The sequence below is a fragment of the Halichoerus grypus genome, chromosome 6, assembly GCF_964656455.1.
Source record: "Halichoerus grypus chromosome 6, mHalGry1.hap1.1, whole genome shotgun sequence".
Classification (NCBI taxonomy): Eukaryota; Metazoa; Chordata; class Mammalia; order Carnivora; family Phocidae; genus Halichoerus; species Halichoerus grypus.
Genome location: NC_135717.1, coordinates 166,762,400 through 166,789,388, shown reverse-complemented (window position 1 = coordinate 166,789,388; position 26,989 = coordinate 166,762,400). Strand labels below are relative to the sequence as shown.

Here is a 26,989-nt window from a genome sequence, read left to right as displayed (position 1 = left end):
AGTCGTTAAGCGTCTGCCTTCGGCTCAGGTCATGATCCCAGGGTCCTGGGATCGAGCCCCGCATCGGGCTCCCTGCTCAGTGGGAAGCCTGCCTCTTCCTCTCCTCCTGCTTGTGTTCCCTCTCTCGCTGTCTCTCTCTCTGTCAAATAAATAAATAAAATCTTTAAAAATATATAGAATAAATCATAAAGGAAAATCTCAGGGACCTTAGATTGGCAGATTTCTCACATATGACACTAAAAGCACAAAATGTAAAAGAAAAAATATTAATCGGCGGGACCTTATCAAAATGGACTTTTGCTCTTCACATGACACTGTTATAAAACATAAAAGGCGAGCTAGAGACTAGGAGAAATTATTTGCAAACATATATCCGACAAAGGACGTGTCCTGCGTCTCTAGAATACGTAAAGAACTTGTATGATTCAATGTTAAGAAGGCAAATAAGTTAATTTTTGAAATGGGTAAAAAGTTTGAATGGACAATTCATCAAAAGAAATATATGGATGCTAACTAAGTGCATGGCAAGATGTTCAAGTTTATATATCATCGGGGAAATTCAAAGTCCAATGAGATAGCACTACCCGCCTATTTGAATGGCTAAAAATAAAAGGACTGCCCCCACCCTGTTGTGATTGTAAAGCAACCAGAACTTTCACTTTCTGCTGGGGAAAGGATCTGAACCTGATACCGTAGGGGTCAGAATATGCCACCTGGAAATATGCCACTTTGCATAAGGTTTATTTTGAGCTAAAGACAACTGAGAAACAGCAAACGCCAAAAAAAAGCGATCTGCCTTCTACCTTATTTGCCTAAAAGCAGGCTTAGACTCATAATCAGCCGAGATGAATCCAGACTCTTAACAGCTCAGAGATGGCACCCAGAGGAATCAAAACAATAAGCCTTCGTGTATTAACCCTTATCTTCCCTAAATTTCCCCCAAGTATTCACCTGCTTGCTGCCCCTAACAAATCAACCCCTTTTCCTTTGCTCACTTCTCTGCAAATGTACTTCAAGGTTGACCCTTGAACCACATGGGTTGGAACTGTGCAAGTCCACTTATATGGGGATTTTTTTTTCCTGATAAATACAGTACAGTACTGTAAATGTATTTTCTCTTCCTTATGGTTTTCTTTTTTTTTAAATATTTTATTTTTAAGTAATCGTAAATTACGCCCGATGTGGGGCTCAAACTTACACCCTGAGATCAAGAGTGGTACCCTCTACCGTCTGAGTCAGCCAGGCGCACCTTCCCTTTTTTTTTTTAAAGATTTTTATTTATTTATTTATTTGACAGAGAGAGACAGCGAGAGAGGGAACACAAGCAGGGGGAGTGGGAGAGGGAGAAGCAGGCTTCCCGCTGAGCAGAGAGCCCAGTGTGGGTCTCCATCCCAGGACACTGGGATCATGACCTGAGCCGAAGCCCAGGTGCCCCTGGGTGCCCCTTCCTTATGATTATCTTAATAACATTTTCTTTTCTCTAGCTTACTTTATTTTAAGAATACAGTACAGAATACATAGAACATACAAAACATGTTCATTGATGGTTTGTGTTCTCAGTAAGGCTTCTGGTCACCAGTAGGCTATGAGTAGTTAAGTTTTTGGGGAGTCAAAAGTTATCACGGATTTTCAACTGTGCGGGGTGTCCCCGTGCCTCAGCTGCATTATTCTTTGTTGAGATGCTATATAAGCCCCAGTTCCTGGACTCTTTTCAGTTACTCCTCACTGTTTCTCCCCTGTGTGTGTGTGCTACATGTGTTAATCAACTGTTGCTTGTTAATTTGTCTTTGTCATTTTGATTTCTAGGGCCCTGGCTCCAGAACCTAGGGGTAGAGGAAACTACCTCTTCTACAGTACAGCCACTTTTGAAAAGAGTTGGCAATTTCTTTTTTTTTTTCTCAAGATTTTTATTTATTTATTTAACAGAGAGAGAGAGAGCACAAGTAGGCAGAGCGGCAGACAGAGGGAGAGGGAGAAGCAGGCTCTCCGCCGAGCAGGGAGCCCGATGCGGAGCTCAATCCCAGGACCCTGGGACCATGACCTGAGCCGAAGGCAGACGCCCAACCGACTGAGCCACTCAGATGCCCCAAGAGTTGGCAATTTCTTAAGAGACCAAACAAACACCTGCCATAAAACCCAGCCATTCCACCCCTGGGTATTTACCCACGAGAAATAAAAGCGTGTTTCATCACAAAGACTTGTATACCTATGTTCACAGTGGCTTTATTGCTAATAGTCCCAAACTGGAAACAACCCATATGTCCATCAGCAGGTGAATGGAGAAACAACTGTGGTATAAACATACACTGGATTCCCAGCAGTGAAGAGGAAGAACCACTGTTCCATGCAACAAGACGCATGAATCTCGAAATAATAATACTGAGTAATGGAAGCCAGATTAAAAGAAAAAAATTCTTACTCTCTAATTACACTTATGTAAAATTATATATAAAACGAATACAGGATTTTACAAAATTCGGCGAAATGCAAGCTAATCTCATCAGATCGGTGGTTACCTAGTTGGAGGGGAGATTACAAAGATTACAAAGGACCGTGAGGTCGGGCTCAGTGCTCAGTGTGGAGTCGGCTTGAGATTCTCTCTTTCTCCTTCTGCTCCCCTCCCCCCCGCTCATGTGCACGTGCACACAAACACACTCTCTCTTTCTCAATAAATAAAATCTTTAAAAACAAAACCAAACAACAACAAAAAACAAAGGACCATGAGGAAACTTCTGGGAGTAGTGAATACAATCATTATCTTGATTGTGGAGATGGCGTCACAGGTATACTTACGTCAAAACTCATCAAATTAAGGGGCGCCTGGGTGGCTCAGTCGGCTGGGCGTCTGCCTTCGGCTTGGGTCATGATCCCGGGGTCCTGGGATCGAGCCCCGCCATCGGGCTCCTGGCTCGGTGAGGAGCCTGCTTCTCTCTCTCCCTGCCGCTCCCCCTGCTTGTGCTCTCACACACACATTCTTTCTCTCAAATAAATAAATAAAATCTTTAAAGAAAAACAAAAACTCATCAAATTATATACTTTAAGTATGTAGGGTTTGTGTCAATTATATCTCAATAAGAAAAAAAATAAAGTTGAAAAACAGACTGAGTCCAGGCTTTCCTGAAGTTTCTCCCCCTAACCTTATAAGCCCCTCACTGAGCTTCCTGTGCCCCAGCCGCCCCCCATTCCAACCGTGAGCTCCACGAAGGCAGCAAGGACTGCACGGGACCCACTCTCTAGGCCCAGAGCCCAGCATAGGGCGGGCAAGCACAACAGATTTAACCAATGAGGCTTAGCCGGGTTAACTCCCCACCTGCAGTCACATAGCTCACCAGGGACTGGAGGCCCGGTGTATCTGTCTCTTGTAGGGGAGAAAAACGTTTACTTTCTTTCCTTCTAGGTTCTTAGGCTGATTTAATAATTACATGGACATAAAACAGATTAACTGGAGAAAAACAAATTTAATTTTGTACACATGAGAGCCTATAAAAATACGGGACTCAAAGAAATGACCAAATCAGGGACGCCTGGGCGGCACAGTCGGTTGAGTGGCCGGCTCTTGGTTTCGGCTCAGGTCGTGGTCTCGGGGTCATGGGCTCGAGCCCCACGCTGGGCTCTGTGCACGCGTAGCATGGAGTTGGCTTGGGACTCTCTCTCCCTCTGCCTCTCCCCCCGCCCCCCACTCTCATGCTCATGCTCTCTCTCTAAAATAAATAAATAAATCTTTAAAAAAGGTGGGAAAAAAAAAAAGAAATGACCAAATCAGGCAGCTTTTATAGCTTTCAGACAAAGAAACAATAAATTTGTGAACAATTGACAAGCCAAGGAAGTGCGGGTTTGGAGTAGTTACTTGGGGGAAGTAACAAGCTTTATTTATGCCGGCTTCTCTGCCTCGGATGCCCTATCTCTGGCGATAAGGATGCCTTCTACTTTCCTGGTACAGGGAGGGCACCTTTCACATGGGAGACTTATTTCCTGCTTTCAGGGGGGACAAAGGGGATTCAGAGTGTCCTTGGCACTGGCTGTTTCTTAAGTAACTTTAACTCAAAATAATCAATATGCCAAAGTGGCGTATTTTGGAGTGGCATATTTTGCTCTCCTTCACCTTCAAGCACACTCAAGTTCTATAACAAGCCGCTGTCTGGAGACCCCGGGCCTGGGGCAGTGAAGGGAGTAGAAAGAGCAACACCTTTCTCAGGCATTGTCCAGCTTCCGTTTGCCCAGATCCATGTGACTGAAGACCGGGGACCAGACCAGGCAGCCGTCTGGACTCTGGAGAGTTCAGGCTGTGAGGACAGCCTGGCCAATATGGAGCCTGACTCCAGCTCCAAGACCTGGTTCAATCTGGTTCAACAGGATCAAGGCACTTCTAGGTGATGTAGACGGGTTAAAGCAATGAACTCTAGAAGAGATTGCAAGTCCAGGATCCATGACTTACCACACGTGTGTACGTCAACTCCCTAAGCTTTATTTCCTCATATGACAAATCGATAAGTAATAACAGCATCAGCTCCAGGGAATGTGGTCAGGATTAAATTAGTTTAACATATGTAAGAGGCTCACAATGGGGCCCAGGGAAGAGGAAGCCTTCGCTAAGCATTCCTCCTTCTGTTTGGTTAGAGTGGCATCCAGTTCCCCTTTCAGGATTCCGCCAGAGCCTTTTTCCTACCTAGAAACTTCTGGATGGCTCACTAAAATCTCACAAACCTTGCTCTCATTTGGGAGTTCAGAACCTCAGGGTCCTTGGGGGCGCCTGGGTGGTTCAGTCGGTTAAGCATCCGACTCTTGATTTTAGCTCAGGTCATGCTCTCAGGGTCGTGAGATTGAGCCCCGCATGGGGCTCCATGCTCAGCTCCAATCTCAACTCTGCCTGAGATTCTCCCTCTTCCTCTTCCTCCACCCCTACCTGCTGCTAGCTCTCTCAAAAAACAAACAAAACCCCACCAGAACCTCAGGGTCCTCATCTTAATTTTTTTCTCAATAGGTAAACTTCCTTGAAATAATTTCAAATGTCCAGAAAAGTTGCAGGGATAGTATATAGAATTCCTCACCTGGATTCACCATGTGCTAACATTTTGTCACATTGGTTTTATCAATCACTCTCTCTCTCGATTATAGATACACACACTCTCTTTTATATACATATATAAATATATTTCTGGTTTATTTTATGCTTTATGCAGACATCATGCCCCTTTGCCCCAAATTCTTTAACATGTATTATGCCAGAGTACAGCCTCTTCTAACCACAGTACAATTAGTACGATTATAAACATCAGGGACCCTAACTTCAGCACAAATACATTATAAACAGCCTACATTCAAAGTCATCAATTGCCCCCCAACTGTTCTTCCCACTGTCTGGGTTCCAGTCCAGACCCTGCACTGCGTTGAGCCGCCCCGCTGCTCTGCTGTCCACAGCCCCCGAGCCTTTGTAGACAGCAAGATGGAGGCACTCACGTCCAGCAGGTGCCTGTGCCAGCAGTGACGCAAGCCATTAAGGGTACGGCAGCTAAGAGCTATCCTGAGACCAGATCAGCTGACACCCCAGAACTGATAACAGGCACAAGTACAGTGGGTCTGCAGGGGTCCGGGACTGCTGAAATCCCTCTAAAAAGGGAGGAGTTTGGCAGCACACGGTCAGACCCCTCAGACATGACCCCTCTCCCTCTGACCACTTAAAAAAAGCAGCTGCCGCCAAAGGTTCCGCCGGATTGAGCTCTGCTGCTTGAACATCACACGCAGCAGGTGCCCAGAACTGACCCAGGCGCCACCCAGGTCTTATCTCCCCTGCGTGCCCACAGACTGATTTCACGTTTGGTTCATTAACTTCCTACCCACTCTGTTATCTTGTTGACTGTGTGACTTGTCTCGTGTTCTGCTTTGTGAGCCAGTAAGAAGCCAAGTCAATCACGTCTTCCAATGCCACTGAGTTTGGAATCCTGAACCTGCTTTATAATGATGTTAATCTTGCTTTATGACTGAATAAAGCTGACCTCATGGAAGGACACAACTCGTGTCTTTCCTAGCGTGCTGGGGACAACGAGCTTGTGGCTGGGAAGATAGGAAGGGGCTGCTTTTTGCACTGGACCCCCTGTTTTGAGTAGATCCCCGCCTCTAGGTGGGATCACACGCCCACCTCGCTGGGCTGCCGGGTCTGCAGAGCCGGCCCTCGGAGGCGCTGAGCAGGTCGGGGTCCCTAACGTGAGGCTGGGGAGGCCGGGGAGGACCCGCGGAGCAGGTGGCGGGGTTGGAGGGAAGGACGCCGGCTCTGCGGGGACGCGGCCGCCTGCGGGACCTGGGGGCCCCAGGGAGTCGCCGCCTCCGCCGCCGCGGCGGCCCGGATTTCCCCCCAGGGGAGGGAGCCGGAGCATCTGAACCGTGACTCAGCGAGAGCGGCCCTCGGACCGTGACTCAGCGAAAACAGACCTCGGGACCGTGACTCAGCGAAAACAGACCTCGGGACCGTGACTCAGCGACAACAGATCTGAGATCGAGACTCCGCGCCGAGCCTGCCGGTGTGACTCAGCAGGAAAGGGGGCAGGGGTGCGGGGGAGAGGGTTCCTCAGCGGGAGGCCGTCCGCGCCCCGACCCCTGCCCCCAGCCCCCGCTGAGCTCAGCAGCCACCAGCGCCCGCGGGGCCGGGCCTCGGGGAGCGCGGGAGTGGCAGGTACGCGGGCTACCTGAGCAGGTGACCTGGAGCAGGTAACTCGGCCCGTCCCAGCGTCGTGGGCAGCGTGGGGACGGCTGCGGCGGCCTGGGAGGGTCCTCGGCCCCATTGAGTGATCCCACCATTTCCTTCTGCCCAGCTCAGCCAACGCTTGGCTGCCTCAGTGTCCCCATCTTCAAACTGAGGCGCAGAGAGAAGCTCCCTTCCCTGGAAGGCATTCCGTGGGTGTATGTTTATACTTTAAATAATCCATTTTTATCCCCTAGTTAGAAGACGCTGCCCGGCTACTGTATTGCACTGAAGTCTATGATCCCCAACCTGCAGACCACCGTTGCTAACGTTCTAGTGTATTTCTTAGGATTAAAAAAATAATCAACTCTATCATGCCCACAAAGGAGTATATTCTACAGTATGATTCTGTGCAAGGAACAGTGATAAGGGGAACATAGCTTATGAAGCAGCTCTTTCTCTTTTTTCTATGCAAATTCTATATGATTGTGATCCTAATGTCTATGGTATACCTTTGTCTTCCTTTTGCTTCATTAACACAACTGTTTTCCCAAATTATAACAAGGCCCTTGTAAGCATTATCTCAAAGGCCTCACAAAAATCCATTCAGGAGACATTCATTCATTCAGCACAGTATCCCGCCCTAGTGCCTGGGGCCTACTGTTAAACCTTTGGGTTGCTTCCTATTTATTTTTTTCCTATTGAAGGAGAAAGATAAGGAGTATTTAAAACAGTCTCAGTGGCTTTCACATACTAGGGGAAGGGCGTTTTTCATATCAGAGAATTGTCTTTTTTTTATTTTTGAACATACGTTGCTTGCTTTCCCCTGCTCCCCAAGATCTGGATGGAAAGGTTAAAAACAAAGGAGGAAGAAGGGTGGGCTGTGAGGGACTTCTGAGACCAGGGCCTTCAACAGATGCTGGAAAGCAGGTAAACTGACTTCTCCCTGAGGCTTACCTAGGGTTCACCATACTTAAGGGGGCCACAGAAATGTTTTAATTTTTTTTTTTTTAAAGATTTTATTTATTTATTTGACAGAGAGACACACAGCGAGAGAGGGAACACAAGCAGGGGGAGTGGGAGAGGGAGAAGCAGGCTTCCCGCTGAGCAGAGAGCCCGATGTGGGGCTCGATGTGGGGCTCGATCCCAGGACCCTGGGATCATGACCTGAGCCGAAGGCAGACGCTTAACGACTGAGCCACCCAGGCGCCCCAGAAATGTTTTAATTTTAATTTCTTTTAAAATCAGAAGAAAACAGGGGTGGCCTGGACGGTTCAGTCAGTCCCAGCGTCAGAAACCTGACTCTTGGTTTCCGCTCAGGTCATGATCTCAGCGTCCTGGGATCGAGCCCCAAGTCGGGCTCCCTGCTCAGCAGGGAGTCTGCCTCTCCCTCTCCGTCTCCCTCTCCCCCTGTGTGCACGCGCCTCTCTCTCAAATAAATAAATAAAATCTTTTAAAAAATAATAAAATCAGAAGAAAACAAAAGAATACAATAATAATAAATATAGAATAATGAATCCAGTCGAGAGTGTATTCATCTGTATACTACTTCAGTCCTAAAATGCTATTTTTAATTTTAATTTTTAATTTTAGTTATTTAGTTTTTTATTTTTTTAAATGGAGGAGAGGGTCCTCAAAGACAAAGGTGCCTTGGGCCCATGAAAGTCAGAATGCATCCTTGCTGGTAAGCTGGGGTCTAGGATGAGAAAGTGAGCAGTAAGAAATTGCCAGGGGTGAGAAATGGCCCGTGGGCTTGCCAGCAGAGGTGGCTGATTCTAGACTCCTAGTAGCTACCTGGGTGGTGCGCCCGGCAGTGGTCCTTCACTGCAAACCCTCCGTCAGATCTGCCATTCACCAGGGCTCCGATGGGGTTCTTTGTGGGAATGAAGGAATAGGCCCCCAGAGAAGAGATGGAGGAGGGGTCCGAAACCGGCCAGGGGAACAAGGGGCGCTTGCAGGACAGTGAGCTCCCTGGAGGGTGGGTGGGGCTGGGACCTTGGCGTTTAATTTTCCTTTTCCTTTTTCCTAATTAAAGGGAACACCAAGAACTTGGGGGTACCATGGAAGCACACACTGGGTTACAAATCGTTGTAAAGAACAGCAAAAGGAACATCTTCAGGTGAAGTGTTTCCTGCATTTTTGACTATGGGTTTAGATGGAAAACCAAGAGCAGAATTACTAACTGGGCCAAGCATAGAACTAACTAATTTTAAGGCTTTTGGAGTCTTGGTGCGCCTGGCTGGCTCAGACAGCAGGGCATATGACTCTTGATCTTGGGGTTGTGAGTTTGAGCCCCACGTTAGGGGTAGAGATTACTTATAAATAAGCTCTTTGAAAAAAAGACTTAAAAAAGATTTCTTTATTTATTTGAGGGGGGACAAAGAGTGGGGGGGGAGGGGCAGAGGGAGAGAGAGAGAGAGAGAGAAGCAGACTCCCCACTGAGCATGAAGCCTGAGGCAGGGCTTCATCCCAGGACCCTGAGATCATGACCTGAGCCGAAATCAAGAGTCAGATGCTCAGCCGACTGAGCCGAGGCACCACCTCCCCCCAAAAACGCTTTTAGAGTCTTTTGCCTAATTATGGGTAAAAGTAAATGATTACTTTTTTTTTTTTTTTAAAGATTTTATTTATTTATTTGACAGAGAGAGAGATAGCGAGAGCAGGAACACAAGCAGGGGGAGTGGGAAAGGGAGAAGCAGGCTTCCCGCCGAGCAGGGAGCCCGATGTGGGACTCGATCCCAGGACTCTGGGATCATGACCTGAGCCGAAGGCAGACGCTTAACGACTGAGCCACCCAGGCGCCCAATGATTACTTTTTGTAACTTTATTTCTCATGTTTCTATAGTAAATACGATTTTTGCCACTGGGGCTCAGAGTGGGGGCAGTTTGCTTTTGTTTGAGTGACAGCCGGGAGGAAGGACCACCCCAGCACTCTGTGGGATGATGTGCTGTTTGGCTGCAAGTGAAGGCACCGAGGGGTCTGGGACTCACCCCCTAAGGTAGGAAGAACAGGCACTGGGGCTTCAGGAAGAGGCCTTTTACCTTGTACCCAGGGCTGGGAGGAGCCCTATCACAGGTTGGTTGGCATGACTTTGCCCCTGAGCAGCTGACTGGGCAGTTGGGTGTCCGTGGTGTGTGTGCGTGGGGTGGCGCGGGGTGGAGGAGTGTGGTGGGGAGAGGTGGCAGGAGTGGATGAGAAGGTTGGTGGTCGTCGAAGGTGGAGGAAACGCTCTCTCTCTGTCTCTCTCCTGGCAGGTGCCTGCAGCAGCCCCCTCCTGCCCGGAGCTCAGCCTCAGTGCTCTGATTTCCTGAAAAGCCCTCTTTATGCCCCTGTGGAATTTGGGGTGAAGCTCCAGGGAGCCTGAGGGTCTGTTATAGGCAGAACCGTGTCCCTCCCCAAATTCACCTGTGGAAGCCCTAACCCCCAGTACCTTTCAACGTGATTGTATTTGGAGATGAGCCTTTACAGAGGGGATGAAGATAAAACCATGCTCTTCGGATGGGCCCCGATCCGGTCGAACGGGTGTCCTTCTAGAAGAAAGACACCCGGGCGCATGCACAGGGGGAGGACCTGTGAGGACACACCAGGAAAGCTGTTGGCAAGCCAGGCAGAGGCCTCGGAAGAAACCACACCTGCTGACATCTAGACCTTCGGCCTTCAGAAGTGTGAGAAGATGAGCTTGTGATCGTCTGAGCCACCCAGTCTGTGGCGCGGGGTCACGGCCCGTGGCTGGCACACTGACACCGGGCCCGAGACTCAAGACCGGAAGGACCCCTGAAAGAGCAGCCTTGTTCAACTTCTCCTTCCTCTCCTCTTCTCTCTCCCTTTTTATTTTGAAAAAATGCCAGACCTACTAAAAGGCTCATGCAAACAGGACACTGCATGCCGGTACACCCCTCCCTGGGATCACACCTTGTCGGGAACTGGCTGCTTTTGTGTGTCTCTCTCCTTTTCTCTCTTTTTTAAGATTTTATTTATTTGACAGAGAGAGACACAGTGAGAGAGGGAACACAAGCAGGGGGAGTGGGAGAGGGGGAAGCAGGCTTCCTGCTGAGCAGGGAGCCCGATGCGGGGCTCGATCCCAGGACCCTGGGATCATGACCTGAGCCGAAGGCAGACGCTTAACGACTGAGCCACCCAGGCGCCCCTCTCCTTTTCTCTTTTATTATTATTTTTCCAGAACCATCTGAGAGTACGTTGTGGACATCCTGACACTTCACCTGTAGGAGCAAGGACACATCCGCATTGTTATCATCACAGTAAAGACATAAGGCTGACGCCTTAACGTCCTTTACTTTACTGTCACACTTTCCCAGGGATCCCCCAAAAACAGTCCTTTGGAGGACTCCCAGAATCTAGTCAAGGTTCATGCCCACCTTTTTGCTGTCATGTCTTAGGTCTCTCGTGGCATTGACTCTGGAAGAATTGTTTGGAAGAGACAGGTTAGTTGCCTTGAAAATGTCCCATGTTTTGGATTTGTCTTTTTCCCTCACGGTGAGATTCTGGTGGAACATGCCTGGACAGAGTCCTATATGGTCATGTTGCGTCTCCTCATCGGGTAGAACCAAGGAAACTGAAACCCAGCTAGCCGGTGGCAGAGTTTAGATGCATTTCAGTACCAGATTATTTTTTTTTAAAGATTTTATTCATTTATTTGAGAGAGAGAGAGAGAGAGAGAGCAAGCGGGGTAGGGAGGGGCACAGGGAGAGGGAGAAGCAGACTCCCTGCTGAGCAGGGAGCCCAAATGACAACAGGGCTCAATCCCAGGACCCTGAGATCATGACCCCACCGGAGGGCAGACGCTTAACGGACTGAGCCACCCAGGCGCCCTTCAGTACCAGATTTTTTATTTGCCTTTATCAAGCCTGTGACTGATTGTGTAGAACAGGAAAAGCGCCTTTGTGTCAAGTGGGGGGTGTTCATTAAACAAAGGAAAACAGAATCTATTGATATAAGCATTGCTGTTCTTCCTTGTAAAGCCTGGTGGTTAAACACACACGTAGGACACAGCTTTGAATCTCATTTGTAATAAGCCATGTGACCTGAATAAGTCTTTTAACATCTCTGGGCCTCGGTTTTCTTATCTGTGAAATGGGGATAATAATGGTACCTACCTCCCAGGCTTGTGGGACATGAAATTATCCATGTCAAATACTTAGCGTGGTGCCTGGCTTGTAATTAATTGCCCAATAAAAAGTAATTATTCTCATGGATGTGTTTTTATAATTATAATTATTGACAAATAAAAGTGCCCTGGCCTTATCACTTCCGTGCTTCCCCACTCCCTGAAGCAAGTGAGCAGGAACGAGGTAGAGGCAGATAAGAGTGGGCAGACCATAGCTTGAACTTGAGGGAGCCCCCGCTAGGAGGAAGGATGTGGCCTGAAGCCTGAGTGTCCCAGGATTCTCCGCGGGGCACAGGACTCTGGGCTGCACACTGTGGACCCTGTGAGTGGTGTCTGAGGAGCAGCCTCTTTCCCCAGAGCCCCTGGAGGGGGGTCATTCTCCATGTACCCCTGGTGAAGGATGGGGTTGCACTTCCTGCCTCCCCTGGGGGAGGAGGAATCATGTCAAATTTCAGGCCTGAGCATCCTGTGGCCAGTGTGAGACCCTGCACGGCTCTTGTCCTCTGGCTTGGAACAGGCCATTTGGATGATGGCTTCTCCCCCTGCCTAGGTCCCCAGGTGCCTCTCCCTGCCAGCCCGCCATGGACACGCGTGTGCACAGAAGACCACCCTTTCCTGGGGATGTCGTGTCCAGCACGACTACAGTCAGCAACCCCGTCTTGTATGTTTGAAAGTCGCTAAGAGAGCAGATCTTAACAATTCTCATCACAGGGGCGCCTGGGTGGCTCAGTCGTTAAGCGTCTGCCTTCGGCTCAGGTCATGATCCCGGGCTCCTGGGATCGAGCCCTGCATCGGGCTCCCTGCTCAGCGGGAAGCCTGCTTCTCCCTCTCCCTCTGCCTGCCGCTCACCCTGCTTGTGCTTGCTCTCTCTCTGAAAAATAAATAAAATCTTTAAAAAAAATTCTCAACACAAGAAATAAAAAAGATAACTCTGTGAGGTGATGAACGTTAACTACATTTGTGGTGATCATTTTGCAAGGTATGCATATATGAAATCATCGCATCACGCCCCTTAAACTAGTATAAAGTTCTAGGTCAATTACATCTCAATAAAACTGGGAGGGAAAAAAAAAGAAACGCTTTGTTATTGGAGTAGTAGAGGGGGGAGGCTTGTTTATGACCTCAGCATCACCCAGCCCACCCGCCTGCGGCCCCTCAACCACGCTGCTCCCTTCCCAGCTTCCCCCTTCCCTTCCGAGGGCTGCCTCAACTCCCCCTCCTCTCTCTGCGGCCACACCAGCCCCGCCCCGCCCCTCGCCCCCCCCCCCCCGCTCCTCTCCCCCCCCATGCCTCTCACCTTGCCGACCTGGCCACCCAACAGTCCGCCTGGTGCTTCCAAACCTACCTGGGAGGGGCCTCGGTTCTGCCCGCCGCAGCGGGACCCCCCCCATTTTACAGATGAAGAACCAGGGCCCACAGAGCGGACAGGGAGAGACGCGGGGTCAGGATTAGACCAGGGGAGACAGGATGGTGGCGAGGGATGAAGCCCGTGGCTCACTGTGTGTCTTCCCCCGACCCCCCCAGAGGGGAGCGGGTCTGTGGCTGACCGGGGTCCCTCCTGACCCCCCAGCCTGCCTGGCCCGGCCGGCTCCTCAGGTTTCCCAGCGAGCCACACGGGTGAGCCCACCTTGCCGCCCATGGCAGGGCTCCTTCAGAGGTTCTCTGGAGGATTGGAGTGGGTGCTGGGTGGCCCCCCAAGAGTCCAGACCTTTTTGGTCCCCGATGAGTTACTGGGGAAAGTCCCTCACCCTCTGGGCCACCTCCGGGTCCTCTGTCAGGAGGGCTGCATCGGAGGCCTCCAGGGTCCCGATGGGCAGCGTGAGTGAGGGAAGCCAGTTGGGGCCCACATGCCCCAAGTCAGGGGCAGTTGGAACTCAGCTCCAGCCAACTCTCGGCCATGTGAGACATCCCCTTTTATTTCTTTTTTCTTTTTTAAAAAGAGAAATGAGAAATGTCACATTGGTTTTCAAACACTGGCAATAAACTCCCATTAGAAAAAAAACCACTCCAGGACTTGAAACGGCAAACTCCATTAGAAAAAAAAAACCACTCCAGGACTTGAAACGGCCTCCGGCGGCCAGTTTGAGGCCTCTGGGGTTTGGGTTCCCTCCAGCTCTCCGGCTGCTTCTCTGATTGATTGGTCTGTGATTCCTGGGGGGGGGTCAGGTGGGGCTGATCCCGGAGGGGATTTCGGAGATGGTCATTCCTGCCTCCTGTTTTTTGGCATGTCACCAAGCTGCCCTGTGTCACCCGGCCTTCCCCGGGGGGGCCACAGACTTCATCCTGCCAATGCTGTGTGTGCCGAGCGTTCGGGGGACCAGTGTCATCTGCGCTGTTGTCATCATTCCAGCCGAGTGAGGTCTTCAGGGACAGGTCATCATGGTCCAGTCCCTTGGGAGTTCAGTGGCTGGTCTGGGTTTCATGGAGACTGGAGCCCTGCTTCGACTAAAGAAGAAAAGGAAAGAAAAATCTGCTCATTCCTTGGGTGTCTGGGAAGACAAGGGCTGTGGCTTGCTCCTCGCTGAGTCCTCCGAGCCTAGCACAGAGCAGGGCAGGGTCACAGCGACGGCAGCCCCTGTGGGGACAAGGCCGGACGGACGCTGGGAATACTGGAGCCCGGCCTTCTGAGCTGGGGGAACAAGACTGAAGAAGGCAAATCAGGATCAAAGAGGGTGGGGTGTGTCTGTTTGCCCTAACCACCAGTTCGATTTTTTTTTTAAGTGACCTTTAAAAAGGTTACTTAAGTAATCAAAGCCACACAGCTTGTAGGTTGTGAAGCCCAGAGGTGGTGGTTTTTTTTGTTTTTTGTTTTCATTGTGGTAAAATACACATAACATAAAATTTACCATTTTAACCATTTTCAAGCATGTAGTTCAGTGGCGTTAAAGACATTCATACAATTGTGTGACCAGCACCACCATCAGGCTCCTGTACTTTTTCCATCATCCCAAACTGAGACAAAGTACACATTGAACAGTATGTCAGTTAGAGTTTATGGCTTCATTGATGGGTTGGCGTTGGTGAAAAGGGTTCCCATAAGAGATGGTGAGTGTCCCATCACTGGAGGCATGCAAGCCAAGACTGACCTGACTAGCAGAATGGCACCACCAGTCTATGACTGTGAACTTGTCCTTACCAGGTTTCTCTTGGAGGGTGAGACAAAAAGCCTTACCTGTTGCTGAGGTGAGAAGTTTTGCCAAGTGGGGTTTTTTTTGTGTCCCAGGGGACATGATTTGACCTGCACTTTATCTGCGTTACAAACAAGCTGCCCAATAATGAGGCTCCGTTATATCTCACACATCCCCCAGTCTCGTCAGGCCAGTCTGGGTCCAGCCCCCAGACGTGGCAAATTCATTCATGCTCCTGCCCATGCCTCGCCTTCCAGAAACGTCGAATAGCCCCCTCCACTTCTGCAAGGAGTAGGAGAGTATGTAGTGTATGGTAATCTGAGGGATAATGTTGGTTTTCTACTCCACAGCCTCCCCCCTTCCCCTTGATGACAAGACTCCCAAGTTGTTCAGGATTCAGATGAAAACATGCTCAGGGAAGGTGGGCCCAGGGCCAGGGCATGAATCAGGATTGGTCTAAGGTGTGGACGCTAAGCTATCTTGTGGTTTATGCCATTCCTCTTTGCCAGCACAGTCATGGAGGTGAATTCCCAGATGGAGGAATGACATGGTCAGGAGGTTTGAAGTGACTTGTCTTGAGCTGAGTCCTGAAGGGTGAGTTAGTTAACTGGGGGTCGGTAGGGCAGTTCTAGAGGGAACAGCACGTGCAAGGGCCCTGTGGTCAGGGTGTGAACCGTCTGAGGTGTGAAAGCCAGCCTGTGTGTGTAGAGTGCAGAGATCCGGAATGTGGCAGGGCGTAGACACCCCCTGACCCCCACCCCAGGGCCTGGGAGGCCAGGCTAGGAAGTGGGTCTCTAACCTGAGAGCAAGTGAAGGGTTTTAGGTGTGTGTGTGTGTTGGGGTTTGGTGTGGGGGTTTTGTGAAACCCGGTCAGATTAGCCTTTTGGCATTTATTCTGGCTGCGTGTAAGGAAGGCGTTGTGGGGAGGGCAGGGTTGATGCTTTAATCCCCTCGCTTCACGCCAAGTCCAAGTCCGAAGCCCTCTGAAGATCTCTCAGAGCCTGGATGCTGACGTTTTCACCACTTCCCCTGCCCCCACGGCTCCTGCTTCTTCCTCAGTGATTCTGCCGGTCCTGTGCTGACTCAAATGTGAAACTTCACCCCTTCTCCATTTACACAATCCTACTCTTGACAAATACTTGTGAGCAGAGGATTTACTAAAGACCCTGAGGTCACAGAGACACTTTCACATGGCAACTGCGATAGGTCTGTTCTTCCGGACCTTTTGGGGATACCCTGTTCCCTCCCCTCCCTGGGTCTTCCCTGCACCCTCGGCTCCTCCTCCCCTCTCGCAGGTGGTTTTGGAAACCTGGGATTCCCTGTCACAGGCAAAGCGGTTCCAGCCCCCCCAGCCTCCCATCCCCACGCTTACACATCCGAGTCATCGTTCCCAAACCTGAAGGTGACAGCGGTTCACTTTCTCCCACCGCCGCCTTCATCCAGGCCCAGCCTCCCGTCCACAGCCTTTGTGACGCCTCAGGCAGTTTTGCTAACTTTCTCGTCACTCACAAACTTGACAAATTCCCTTTCCAAGCTCATCCTCCTCTGGTTTGACATCCCCTCCCGCCCCCCCCCAACCTACCTGCCCCTCAGTACTTCGGGGCCTTGCTGGAGGGACATGGGGGGTCGAGTGCCTGCTCCTTTGCCCCCCTTGGCTCTGTCCTCCTCCGGGTCCCTTTCTTGTCTGGTGGGCTGTGGCAGGGAGGAGGGAGACGGAGGGGCCTCTCATCAGCAGGGGCCACCCTGGTTCTTGCTGCGTGACACCCCTCTCTGGCGGGCCCTTGATGTCCTCTGTGTGGCCGGTGTCCATGCAGGCTCTGGATGGACGGGGGTGGGGGGGTGGGGGAGTGGAAGAAGGCATGGCTCCATCTGCGTCTGTGCTGGATGAATGGACCGCAGGGCAGGATGAACGAGGGAGGGAGGTGGGGCTGGAACGGAATGCTCTGGCTGGCTCAGCCTAGGGGGCTCGACCACCCCCTCCTGGCCCCCTAGCTCTGTTGCAGCATCGGGAGACAGCCCAACGCTGTCTGCTCTTGACCCTCAGCTGGTCAGCCACGGCCAGGGCCACGGCCACGGCTGAAGGGCTGGTGGGACAATAACTGGGGGGTGAGGGAGGGAGAGGGGCTTCCTGCTGGAAGTTGGGAGGCTAAAAGCCAAGATCCCCAAGTGCCGGGGAGGGCGGGGCCAAGGGGAGAGAACCAGTAGCTCATCTGAGAGTCAAGGCGCCCAACCTAGAGCCAAGTTTGCAGAGTGGAGGGACCAGTGCAGAGGCCAGGGTGGTCCGGACAGGTGGTGTGCGATGAAGAGTAAGGCCAAGGCCTGTGGCAGCCATGGTGGTGCCCCGGCCAGGGTGAGCCCAGCTGTCCTCGGCTCCTGCCAGTGTGGGTCGGGGTTCTGGGTGGGTGGGCCCAGTGGGGCTGGACGAACGTCCCTAGTTCCCAGGGACAAGGCGGCCTGGAATGCTCTGGCTGGAAGGAGAAACTGCCCGGCGAGCCACGCAGGACACAGAGTCCAATGACGATGCATACCGGAAAAGAAAAATATATTAATCCCTCCACGCATTGTAAAATGTTTTACAGACAACAAACCAAAATGGACAAGAAAACTTCCAAATCCAGGGTCCTTGGTGGAGAAGTCTACACCCCGCTGGGCCAGTTGGTCTCTGGGGTGTAACATTCTGGAGGAATCTGGTGCAGGGGGGGCTGCCAAGGAGGTTTTCTGCACAGCGACTTCCAGTGCCCTTAGCCCCCCTTCTTGCTAGGCGGGTCGGTGGGAGGTCTGCACTCTAGTCTCCCCTCCCTGCAGGTGGCCAGGAAGCTTCTCCAGACTCCATGGTGCAGTCCCGCCCCCCAGCTTAGGACCCCACCTGCATTTGCCTGTGCAAGCGTGCGCGCGCACACACACACACACACACACACACACACACACGCTCACACACATTGTGCCTTTGCTGGCTCCCAAGCAGCCCCAGCCCCGGAATAAACTGCACCTCACCCCTACTCCCGCAAGGACCCTTTCTCCCCAGAAAAGAGCACTCAACAAGGCCTGTCCACTCCCCAGCTGTGTGACCTTGCTCTGGTCGGCTGACCCTCCCGAGCCTTACTTTTCTCCTCTTTAAAATGAAGAGTCCTTTTCTTTCCGTCTCAGGAGCCTCAGGAGCGGCAAGGGCAGGGTCCCACCGCCTCAAGTGCATCCCAAGGGCAGGGAGCGTCAACAGCCCCCTGGCCCTCCTCCTCAGTAGACCAGCTGCTTCCCCTTTCTGGGGGCTAGCTTGGGGTGGGGCCAGGGGTTGGGTGCCAGCGTGTTCCCAGCTTGGGTTTCACTTCCCTCCTGCTTCCGAGAGAGCGGGCCAAGCTCCCCAGTGGGCACCCAGCATGCTAGCGAGGGGGGATTGCCTGGGGACCTTGTCACTCAGAGCCACCCCCGCCTCCCACGCCTGCTGCTGACCTGCCCGGCAGGTGGTTCCCCAGCCTGACCCAGGAGCCCCAGGCCAGGCTGGAACAAGGTAGCCCCCAGCCACCTTGCCCTGGGTGGGGAGGCAGCGCGGTGCCGAGGCAGGCCCCTCCCTTCCCTGGGCCTCTGTTTCGCTGTCCGTGGCTCTATCACAGTGGCCCCGCCGGCTGTGACTCTTATTATCAGGGATTTGTGGCCTGGGTAGGTGTGGACTTCTTCCCGGTGTCAGCCAAATCCAGAGGTGCCGCGTGAGCATGGAGCCAGACTGGACAGTGGGGGAAAGAGGAGTGGGGCGTGGAGTGGCCTAGGGCGGGGGCAGGGAGAGGCCACAGCCCTGAGTCAGAGGAGAGGGGAGAGGATGCTTCCCCAAGTGGGGTCCTGCCCTGGGGTAGGCAGGAGCAAACCCTGCAAACTCACGGTCTTGGGTCTGCTCTAAGACATATACTGGGTGGCGTGGGGACCAGGACAGCCCATAGCCCAGGCTCCATGTGGGCACCTGTGACTTCCTTTCCTCTACTCTCCCAACCCTGGTCTGCCCTTGGCCCCACTGACGGCTCCTTCCTGGGCTCTCAAGGCCAGTTTGGCCCAAGGATGGCCCTTCGAGCCACCCCCACTCCTGTCCCAGGGGAGGGGACAGGGGAGTGGTGGGTGTTCTGCAGGGTCACCCTTCTGCAGAGCCCGTGTCCCCGTGCCGAGCAGGTGGGCCTGGGAGAACGGCCCGGGCCTGGAGGGCTCGGTATATCTGACCTTGCTGGGCTGAGTGTGTCCCACCCCTGATTTAATCTGTGAAGTCCTAGCCCCCAGGCCCTCAGAATGTGACTGTATTTGGCGATGGGCCTTGAAAGAGGGGATTACGGTTAACTGAAGTCATGAGGGTGGGCCCTGACCCGACCTGGCCGGACATTAGGACACTGCACACACGGGGACCGCGGGATCGCAGGGAGGCAGCGGCCCCCACGGCGGACACACACACCTTTGCTGTGGTTGAAGCCCCTCAGCCTGTGGTCCTTTGTGAGGACGACCCTACTTAACACGCCGACAACGCAGGGCTTTGGGGGGCTTTCTGACACAGGAGGCAGGCAGAGGCAGTTTGGGGGCGGAAATTCCAGAACCGCACAAACGTTCGGATGGTTTGTGGGGACAGTGGGGACGTGGACGTCACTTCAGAGAGGCTTACTCGGACCATCCTTCTTAGAAGCAAACGTCCTCGTCGTTCTCCTTCTGCTCCTGACCCAACAGTGGGTTGGAAGCCAGTAGATGGGGATGGGCCCAGCAAGGCAGGCGGGGTGCGGGGTGGGCTGCCGCAGCTCGGAGTGGGGTGCTGGGGCCTGCACAGGGTGAGGAGGGGTCTGAGCAGGGGCTCTGGGGGGTCCAAGCAGGGTGAGGAGGACACCTGCGGGGCAGGGCAGTGGGGGCAGCGGGGGTGGGGGGCCAGGTTCCGCTCTGTTGAAGGAAGCAACAGACAGGGAAGGGAAGGCCGGGAGGAATCCCGCGTGGCTGGATTATAATCGGAGAGGCCGGTGTGAACGCGTGCGTTTCTGCACGCACAGGCAGAACCGGGCACGCACCACCTGATCTGCACACCCCGTCCAGTGGGAAGCGCGGGGCCAGAGCGCCCCGTGCTTTGCAGGAGGCACCAGCAGCTTCTGTGGGCTCAGAGAGGACAGGGCTATTGGCTGCCCCCCCCATTTGTCTCATCCAATCCTTCCCATAACCCTGTGAGTCGGACGGAATGAAAGGGCTGAGGTCCCTTGTCCAGACCCACAGAGGATCCTTCCCACTGGAGCTCCCAGCCCCGCACCAGTCAGAGACAGTGTCCTGGGGCCGGAGGCAGAGGGCAAGGGAGTTTGTGTGGTTTGGATTCGGGGACAAGGACCCTTGTGTGGTGGCGCTGAGGGCAGGGAGGGGGCAGTGCTGGAACTGGCAGCCACCTCGCCCCTCTCGGGGTCAACACCGGGATGAAGGAGGGCCGCCTGGGCGGTGGTGGACCCCGTCCCCACTTGCTGCTGCAGGCCCGGTGCGTGCGGCGCTGCTGCCATCTCGTGGTCACCCTGGGACACTGCCCTGAGCCCCTGTCACAGGCGGGGGGCGGGGGGGTGGGCTCTGCAAACCACCCACCGTCCGCTGAGCACGCACGGCCACCTGGGGCGGCAGCCCAGGCCTGTGAGTGGCACAAAGGCACTGTCGCAGGAACTGGGCTTGTCCTGGAGGCAGCGAGCACCCGGGAGAGCTGAGGTCCCTGGAATGACCCGGGAGTCCGAGGGCCAGTGCCCCTGGCAGGGTGTCGGGAGCAGAGGCTGTTCCGGAAGGAAGGGGTACCCCCGTGGCAGTACGTAGGGGGTACTTTGACAGGGGCTGGGCTACTTGTCGTCTCAGTGAATCCTTACCACAGCCCCCGAAAGAGCAAAGGCCACAGTCCGTTTTACAAGCGAGGCAACGGAGGCACAGAGAGGCTACTAATTTGCCTAAGGTCACAGAGCTCTGGAGCGGCCAGGCCTGGATCTGCGGTGAGGACGGTTGGCGAGGCTGGATGCTGACACTGGGCTGAGGGACAGGTAGGGAGGTCAGTGTCGAAGCCCAGGGCGGGGTTCTGGAGGCTCCGGGAAGCCGGGAGGGAGCGCGGCGGGTGGAGGCTCTGCCGGCAGCTCTGGGGCGAGCTTCCCACAGCCCCCGGGGGCCGCCTCCTGGGAGCCCCTTCCCCTGCCAGCGGGCTGGGCTCCATTCAACTTCCCCGCGTCCCTGGCCTGGTGCCACCTTCCGAGGCAGCTGGGCCCAGCAGGAGCGGCTGGTGCCTCATTAATCCTGTCCCACCGCCCCCGTGGCCCCCGCCGGCCGCTGGTCCTCTTTCCTGGGGGGCCGCGCGACTTCCGGCCGCTGCCGAGTGACAGCCTGGAGCCTGGGCCTGGGCCTCAGACACAGCCTGCTGCGGCAGCAGCGGGCTCTTGGGGGGAGGCTGCCCTTGGGGGGGGTCCCCCAGTGCTGCCCCCTGCAGGGGGAGCCCGGAGACCTTCCTGCCGGGCCCTGCCACCTGCCCCGGCTCACCTGTCCAGCCTCAGGCCATCCCTGGCCTCCCAGCCCCGTCACCGCATCAGTCTCCTTCCTGCATCCAGAGCAGCACGTGGTGCTTTTGTATTTGTCTTTGTTGCCCCCTTCCCTGCCGAGTGACCCACCGGCCTGGCACCAGGCCGGTCACCTCGTGCTCCCAGCGCTTAGAACCACGCCCGGTGTGCAGCCGGCGCTCGGGGGATCCCACACACAGGAAAGAACCAACAACTTGGCCGCTCTAGCCATTAACTGGGCCACGAGCCCCTGGAGCCAGCCACAGAAGGTCCCCTGGGCTTCGGGGCTTGGATCCCCATAAAATCACCATTCCCCACAGGGGACCCCTGAAACGGTGCTGTCACTCACCTGGGGGACAGATGAGGGAGGAGGCAGGCACTGGGGGGTGAGTCGGAAAGGGAGGAAAAGCAGCAGTGCAGAGGACTCTTCCATTACTTAGTGGGTGACTAGGCAAGTCCTTGCTTCCCTGAGCCTCAGTTTCCCCACGGGTAAGCAGCGATCAAAACCATCGACCACACAGGGCTGTCGTGACTGTGGAAAGGCCCAGGCTCCGCTGAATGAGGTGCGGAGGGCTGGGGGAGCTGCAGGGGAGAGGGAGGGAGGTCAGGCCTGGGGAGAGGTCTGCGAGCAGCACCAGGATCGTGTGTCCCCCGTGCCCTGCCACGTGAGCGGGCATGCGTCTGTGTAAGTGTGTGTGGCCGTCAGCGGTCCAGCCAAGCCAGGAGCAGGGGAGTGGTCCTCTATGGTTGCCATAGTACTCTTGTCTGACCCGCAGCTGCCGCCGACCTCAGCCATGGAGGGGCCAGCCGGAGAAGGTTCGTATGCCGCTGAAGGTGAACTGCTCCCCGCACGTGGAATCAAGCACACAGCTCAGCTCAGTGCCTGACGCCGGTGGCCTGCCGTGTTGTTGCTGGCCGCCAGCAAGGAGGGGGCCTCTGGAGGCCATGTGCTGGCGCGAGCGCGGACCCAAGGGGGCAGCGGGGCTAGCGACATAAAGCCATCCAGGGCCATTCGGAGGAGGCCAAAGTCGCCAACACCTGGTCCCCTCTGAGTGCTGGGGCAGGCTAGGATGGAGGGGGTGCTGATGCCCGAGGGGAAGCAGGGAGCAGAAGTGGCCAAGCCAAGCCACTCTGGCTTCCTCCCAGCTGTGAGTCAGAGCAGCCTAGCCAGGGCTGGCAGGGCTCCACACCTTGGCCTGGGGGTCACGTGCCCGAGGACTAGCCCGTGTCCAGGAGCCGCTTAACACCTTGTTTAAAACCAGAGCCTTCCCGTTGCCGGAGCTCACGCGCAGCTCAGATGTGCAGGAGACAGGAGAGCAGCTCGAGTCTGGACCAGCCGAGCCTGGTATGAGTGGAGGGGGAAGGCCCAGGGGGCCTCTAGCTCACCGAAGCCATCCGACCAGGCTGATGGCTGGCTGCCCGGGGCAGTGGCATAGCTGCTCCCCCCTCGTCCCCAGAAAGAGGTGGTTTAGGTTGGAAAAAGAGATCAGATGTAGGGTGTGGCTGCCACCCGCCTCCAGCTTGGCTTCTCTGCAAGCTCTGAAGCCTGGCCCAGACAAGGAGACCCCCGCCTCCCCTGCTCAGGGTATGGACAGGCCTAGGGCTGTCCCTGGAGTTCCTCGCCCCACCTCCACCTGGAGGGCTGGCAGGGCCCGGTCTCCTGCTTGCTCAGCTCCAGGCCACCCCTCACATCATAGGTGCTGCCTGCCTGTCACAGATGGGAGCCCATGGCTGCTCAGAGACAGACCCGGGCCACACCCCAGGCCCCCCTGGACCCAGGCATTCTGACTTGTGCTCTCTCCCACAGGCTGACCTTTCAGGCAGGTCAATTGCTCCACCAGAGGGCTAGGCCATGAGGGTCCAGCACACGCCTTAAGCACTGACTCTCCGGGAGCCTGGCGTGGAGATTCCAGACTGGGAAAGGTGGTTCCCCAAGACCTGGAGCTCTCAAGCTGCCATGTTGCATGACTGAATAAGAACGGACACCCTACGCCTGGCCTGTGGCTCAGCTCCCCGAGCTGTGCGCCAAGTCACCCAAACTGAGCCTCAGTGCTGCCATCTGGAAAATGGTGACAAGGTACCGACGCACGAGGAAACGCCCAGCACATGATCAACGACTGCATCTATGCCGTGTTCTCTGGGCCGGGGCAGCTCACGTGACCCACTGAGTCACAGACTCAGCATCTGTAAGATGAGATGCTAACTTTACTTCCCCCGGCGTTTCGTGACAACTCCATGAGGCCATGTGGGTGCCCGCACTGTCTACACCTGCTCCCATGTGCCTCTTGTTGCCAGGCAGGAGCTGGCCTGAGGGGGCACGGCAGGGTGGAGGTGCCCTTGGGATGGAGGGATGCCATTCAGAGAGCAGTGCGGCCTCCTGGCAGGGCAAATCGTGGCTGACCTGCCCGTACCTGGTGACAGGTGTTGCTGGATGCCCCGTCCTGCTGCTCGTCCTATACCATCTGCAGGTGCCCGTCTCCTGGACGGCCCCCAGCCCAGCCCAAAGCAGTCCCCGTAAGCCACTTCCCAGCTGGAGATGAACAGTGTCACTAGCAGGGTGCTTTTCTACCTTTAATTGGGGATACAAAAGGCACCTCTCCCAGTACGAGGAACGATCAACAGGTGGGTGGGCCCAGTGCCCGGTGGAGCCCTGCCCGGGAGAACACAGGAAGGTTGCAGGAAAAGGCAGTGGAGGTCGTGGGGGTCACAGGTGCTCCAGGCAGCCCCAGATGCCTCCCCTTTGCGGCCTGGGGAGGTCTCACCCCCACCATATGCAGCTTCGTACCTGGACAGCGTGCAGCTTGGCAGCCCCCTCAACAGCTAGCCAGAGCCCTTGGGCTCCACGAGGCAGGTGCCAGGGAATGGCCCAGGGCCCGTGACAGAAGGTTCTGCTGTCCCCAGCCCCCAGCCGAAGCCTCGGCTGACAGTGTGGGCCCCTCTGGGGATGGGTCCAGGGAGGGGATCACCCAGGGCAAGGAGTCACACCAGGGAGACCAAGCAGTCAGCCTGTCACAGGACCTCCCGCTTCTCAGCAAAGTAGTGGTCGGTCGGGGTAGGGAAGGAGGCAGGAGTCGGCCGAGATTCCAACGTGGAACTGACCCGTTACCCCAGTTCATCCAGCTGCCTCTCCACAGCCCAGGCAGCGTGGCCCAGCCACAGCTGGGTCAGCCCATACTCGAGGAGGAGAGACGGGGATAACAAGCCATCCTCAAAGCAGCCTTAACACCAAAGGAGGGAAAGAAGCCCCGGCCAAGAGGTGCAGGAGCAGCAGGGGCTTGAGCTGCAGGCGCCAGGCCCCACGCTCATAAGGCAAACAGCTTGTCCTCATCTTTCTCTTGGGTCTTCTTTCGAGGGGCAGTGCCACGAGGGGGCCCCGGGGGCCCCTCGGCTGAGGGGCTGGAGAGGTTGGGCAACCGATCGGCTGCTTTGGCCCGTTCTTCCAGGAACTTGTCAAATTCTAGAGGAACAAGAGAGGGGCTGAGGGTGGGTTCTGCGGCCCCGGGGTGGGGGGCGGAGGGGCAGGGGGCCGGGGCCTTCTACCTTCGCTGGTGACGCCCTTGGGCTCCTCTGCGTCATTCCCCTGAGAATGCAGAAGGAGGCAGAGGTTAGCCAGGGTGGTCCTGCGAGGCAGGCACAGGCTGCTGAACCCCAGTGGGCCAGGCTCAGGCTCTGGCTGGGCCCAGAACCTGAACCTCAGCCCACCCCTTCCTGAGCTGCAGCCTTAGGTTTTGCCTGACTGCTCTGTGCCTCAGTTTCCTGCATGGCAAAATTGGTTGTCGGGAAGCTAAAATGGAATATTACACAGAACGCCAAGCCCAGTGTGTGGGGTGCATGGGTCCTCAATAAACACCAGTTCCTTTCCTTCCAGTGTGTAGAGGGTGGACAGACTTCGCCTTGTGGTGGGAAGGGACCCAGAAACGGAGACCACGCAGGCTAAAGTTGGGGGTGGGGGTGCCTTGTGTCACCACCCGACACGGACCCTTGCCTGACCTCAGGCAGAAACACGGTCTTGGCCGCCGGCAGAAGGCAGCCTCTGGGCCTGGGAGCGCTCAGGCCCTTGGTCTTTGCTGCCCAAATGTGAGGCGGCAGATGCGGGGGAAGGAGCCCTGGACGGGAGGGCTGAGGCTGGTCACCCCTTCTGATCCCTGGGGGCCGCAGGGCTCTGCAGACAGCCTGGGCCCCTGCTTCCTCCCGGGCTCAGCACCCCTCATGGCTGCTCATCAGCCTCCTGATCTGTAAGATGGGGCTGCCGGTGGTTTCTCTCGGACAGGTGCTGGAGGGCTCCCCGGGCTGGCGCAGGCGCAGGGCGCGGCGTGCTCACGGTTACCCTCAGCCTGGCCTGCCTTCCCTCCAGCCGGCCGAGACTCCCGGGGACCCACAGTGGTGGCACGCTCAGAAAGGGTCCGCTCCAGCAGCTGTGAGGCGTGCAGGGCCCAGGCCCTCCTCCGAAGGGAGTGCCCACCAGAGGGTGGTGGGAGGTGTCCCACACTGATGCTCCCCTCCCCACCAGCTGTTCGCCCTGCCCTGTGACAGTTACTTCCTCGTGAGACGAACGGGAGCCCGCGGTCAGCTGGGTGAGGAATGCGCCTGAGCCTCTGTTCCTGGGTTGGGCGGGCCCCAGCTTACCACGTCTGTGGACAGCCACTGCTCGATGTCCTCCATGAGGCAGGCCTGGGTGACAGGGATCTGGAAGGAAGGGCAGAGGGTGAGGCAGTGAGGGGCAGAGCACTGGGCGCCAACATGGAAGGCCTCAGCAGCTTGGAGCCCACTGGCTGGCCGGCTTACAGCTGTCACCCCCCCCCCCCCATGAAATGGGGCCACACATGCCACACACCCTTCTGGGGAGGTCAAGATCCTCGTAGCCCCTCTACCATGGCTCCTGCCAGCTCCCTCCCCCACTGGGCTGGGCTGTGGGCAAGGGGGCTACAGGGCCACTAGGCTAGGCAGGGCGCGGGGAGGGGGCTCCTAACAGCTGGAGCACGGACATGAGGAAAGAACGGACCCCCCCTGTTGCCTCATGCCAAGGGCGCTGAGGAGGTGCCGGGCATCAGGGCCGGGCCTAAGCACGGCTGCTCAGGAGCATCTGATGGAAGAGTATCTGAAGCCCGGGGAGGGGCCGGCCATCAGGGGTGGGGTAGGAACAGCTGCGGGGCTGGGGCAGCCAGCCTCTGTCCCCGCAGCCCCTCTGCAGACTCAGAGCTCCCGTGTGAAGGGGCGGAGAGGCACCAGAGCACAGGGATGTGCCCAGATGACCAGACCAGGCCAGGCTGGTGCGCTCAGGCGCTGTGGCTACTCGCGGGGCCTTTCGCTTTGTGCGCCGACACACGGGCTCTGCCACAGAGGCTCCCACACAGCGGCGGGGGGCTTCCGTCTACACTGGGAGAACCCAGTGGGGAGGGGGTTTTGGGGACAGAGTCAGAGATCGCAGTCTGGCTTGGTCCGTGACGCGGAACCTACTGGCCAGGCTGCTGCGGGGATGAAAGGAGGGGATGGAGAAAAGGGCTCGCACAGAGGGGGTGCTCGAGAAGCCCTAGTTACTATTCACCT

The 26,989-nt window shown here is 55.4% G+C and overlaps 1 protein-coding gene and 2 long non-coding RNA genes across 11 annotated transcripts in view; 1 reads left to right on the top strand and 2 right to left on the bottom strand.

Annotated features, from left to right (window-relative positions):
- The first annotated feature begins 6,525 nt into the window (after positions 1-6,525).
- On the top strand, positions 6,526-12,739 carry LOC118540857 (uncharacterized). Of its 6 annotated transcripts, none has more exons than XR_004919844.2 (5): positions 6,526-6,667; positions 7,515-7,606; positions 8,712-8,795; positions 9,522-9,675; positions 9,932-11,886. It is a non-coding gene; the product is annotated as an uncharacterized LOC118540857 (long non-coding RNA). The 6 variants fall into 6 exon arrangements; XR_004919838.2 differs by lacking the exon at positions 7,515-7,606 and adding an exon at positions 6,807-6,894 and having other exon boundaries at positions 6,526-6,702; XR_013449338.1 differs by lacking the exons at positions 7,515-7,606; positions 9,522-9,675 and adding an exon at positions 12,353-12,739 and having other exon boundaries at positions 6,526-6,702; positions 9,932-11,119.
- A 959-nt stretch (positions 12,740-13,698) lies between these two features.
- Positions 13,699-18,328, bottom strand: LOC118540862 (uncharacterized). Of its 2 annotated transcripts, XR_004919850.2 has the most exons (4): positions 18,034-18,328; positions 17,162-17,411; positions 16,513-16,747; positions 13,699-14,247 (listed from the first exon to the last, which is right to left on the bottom strand). It is a non-coding gene; the product is annotated as an uncharacterized LOC118540862 (long non-coding RNA). The 2 variants fall into 2 exon arrangements; XR_004919849.2 differs by having other exon boundaries at positions 17,162-18,317.
- A 5,672-nt stretch (positions 18,329-24,000) lies between these two features.
- The window catches only part of TOM1 (target of myb1 membrane trafficking protein), a 36,753-nt gene continuing 33,764 nt past the window's right edge, over positions 24,001-26,989 (bottom strand). For 2 of the 3 annotated variants that reach the window (XM_078076521.1, XM_078076522.1), the window contains 2 exons: positions 26,069-26,128; positions 24,001-24,899 (listed from right to left, as the gene is read on the bottom strand). In XM_078076521.1, coding sequence (XP_077932647.1) covers positions 24,651-24,899; positions 26,069-26,128 — 309 coding nt within the window. In that variant the 3' untranslated portion in view covers positions 24,001-24,650. Of the gene's footprint in view, positions 24,900-24,982; positions 25,023-26,068; positions 26,129-26,989 lie in introns of all 3 variants that reach the window. The other variant, XM_036100211.2, reaches the window with a different exon arrangement.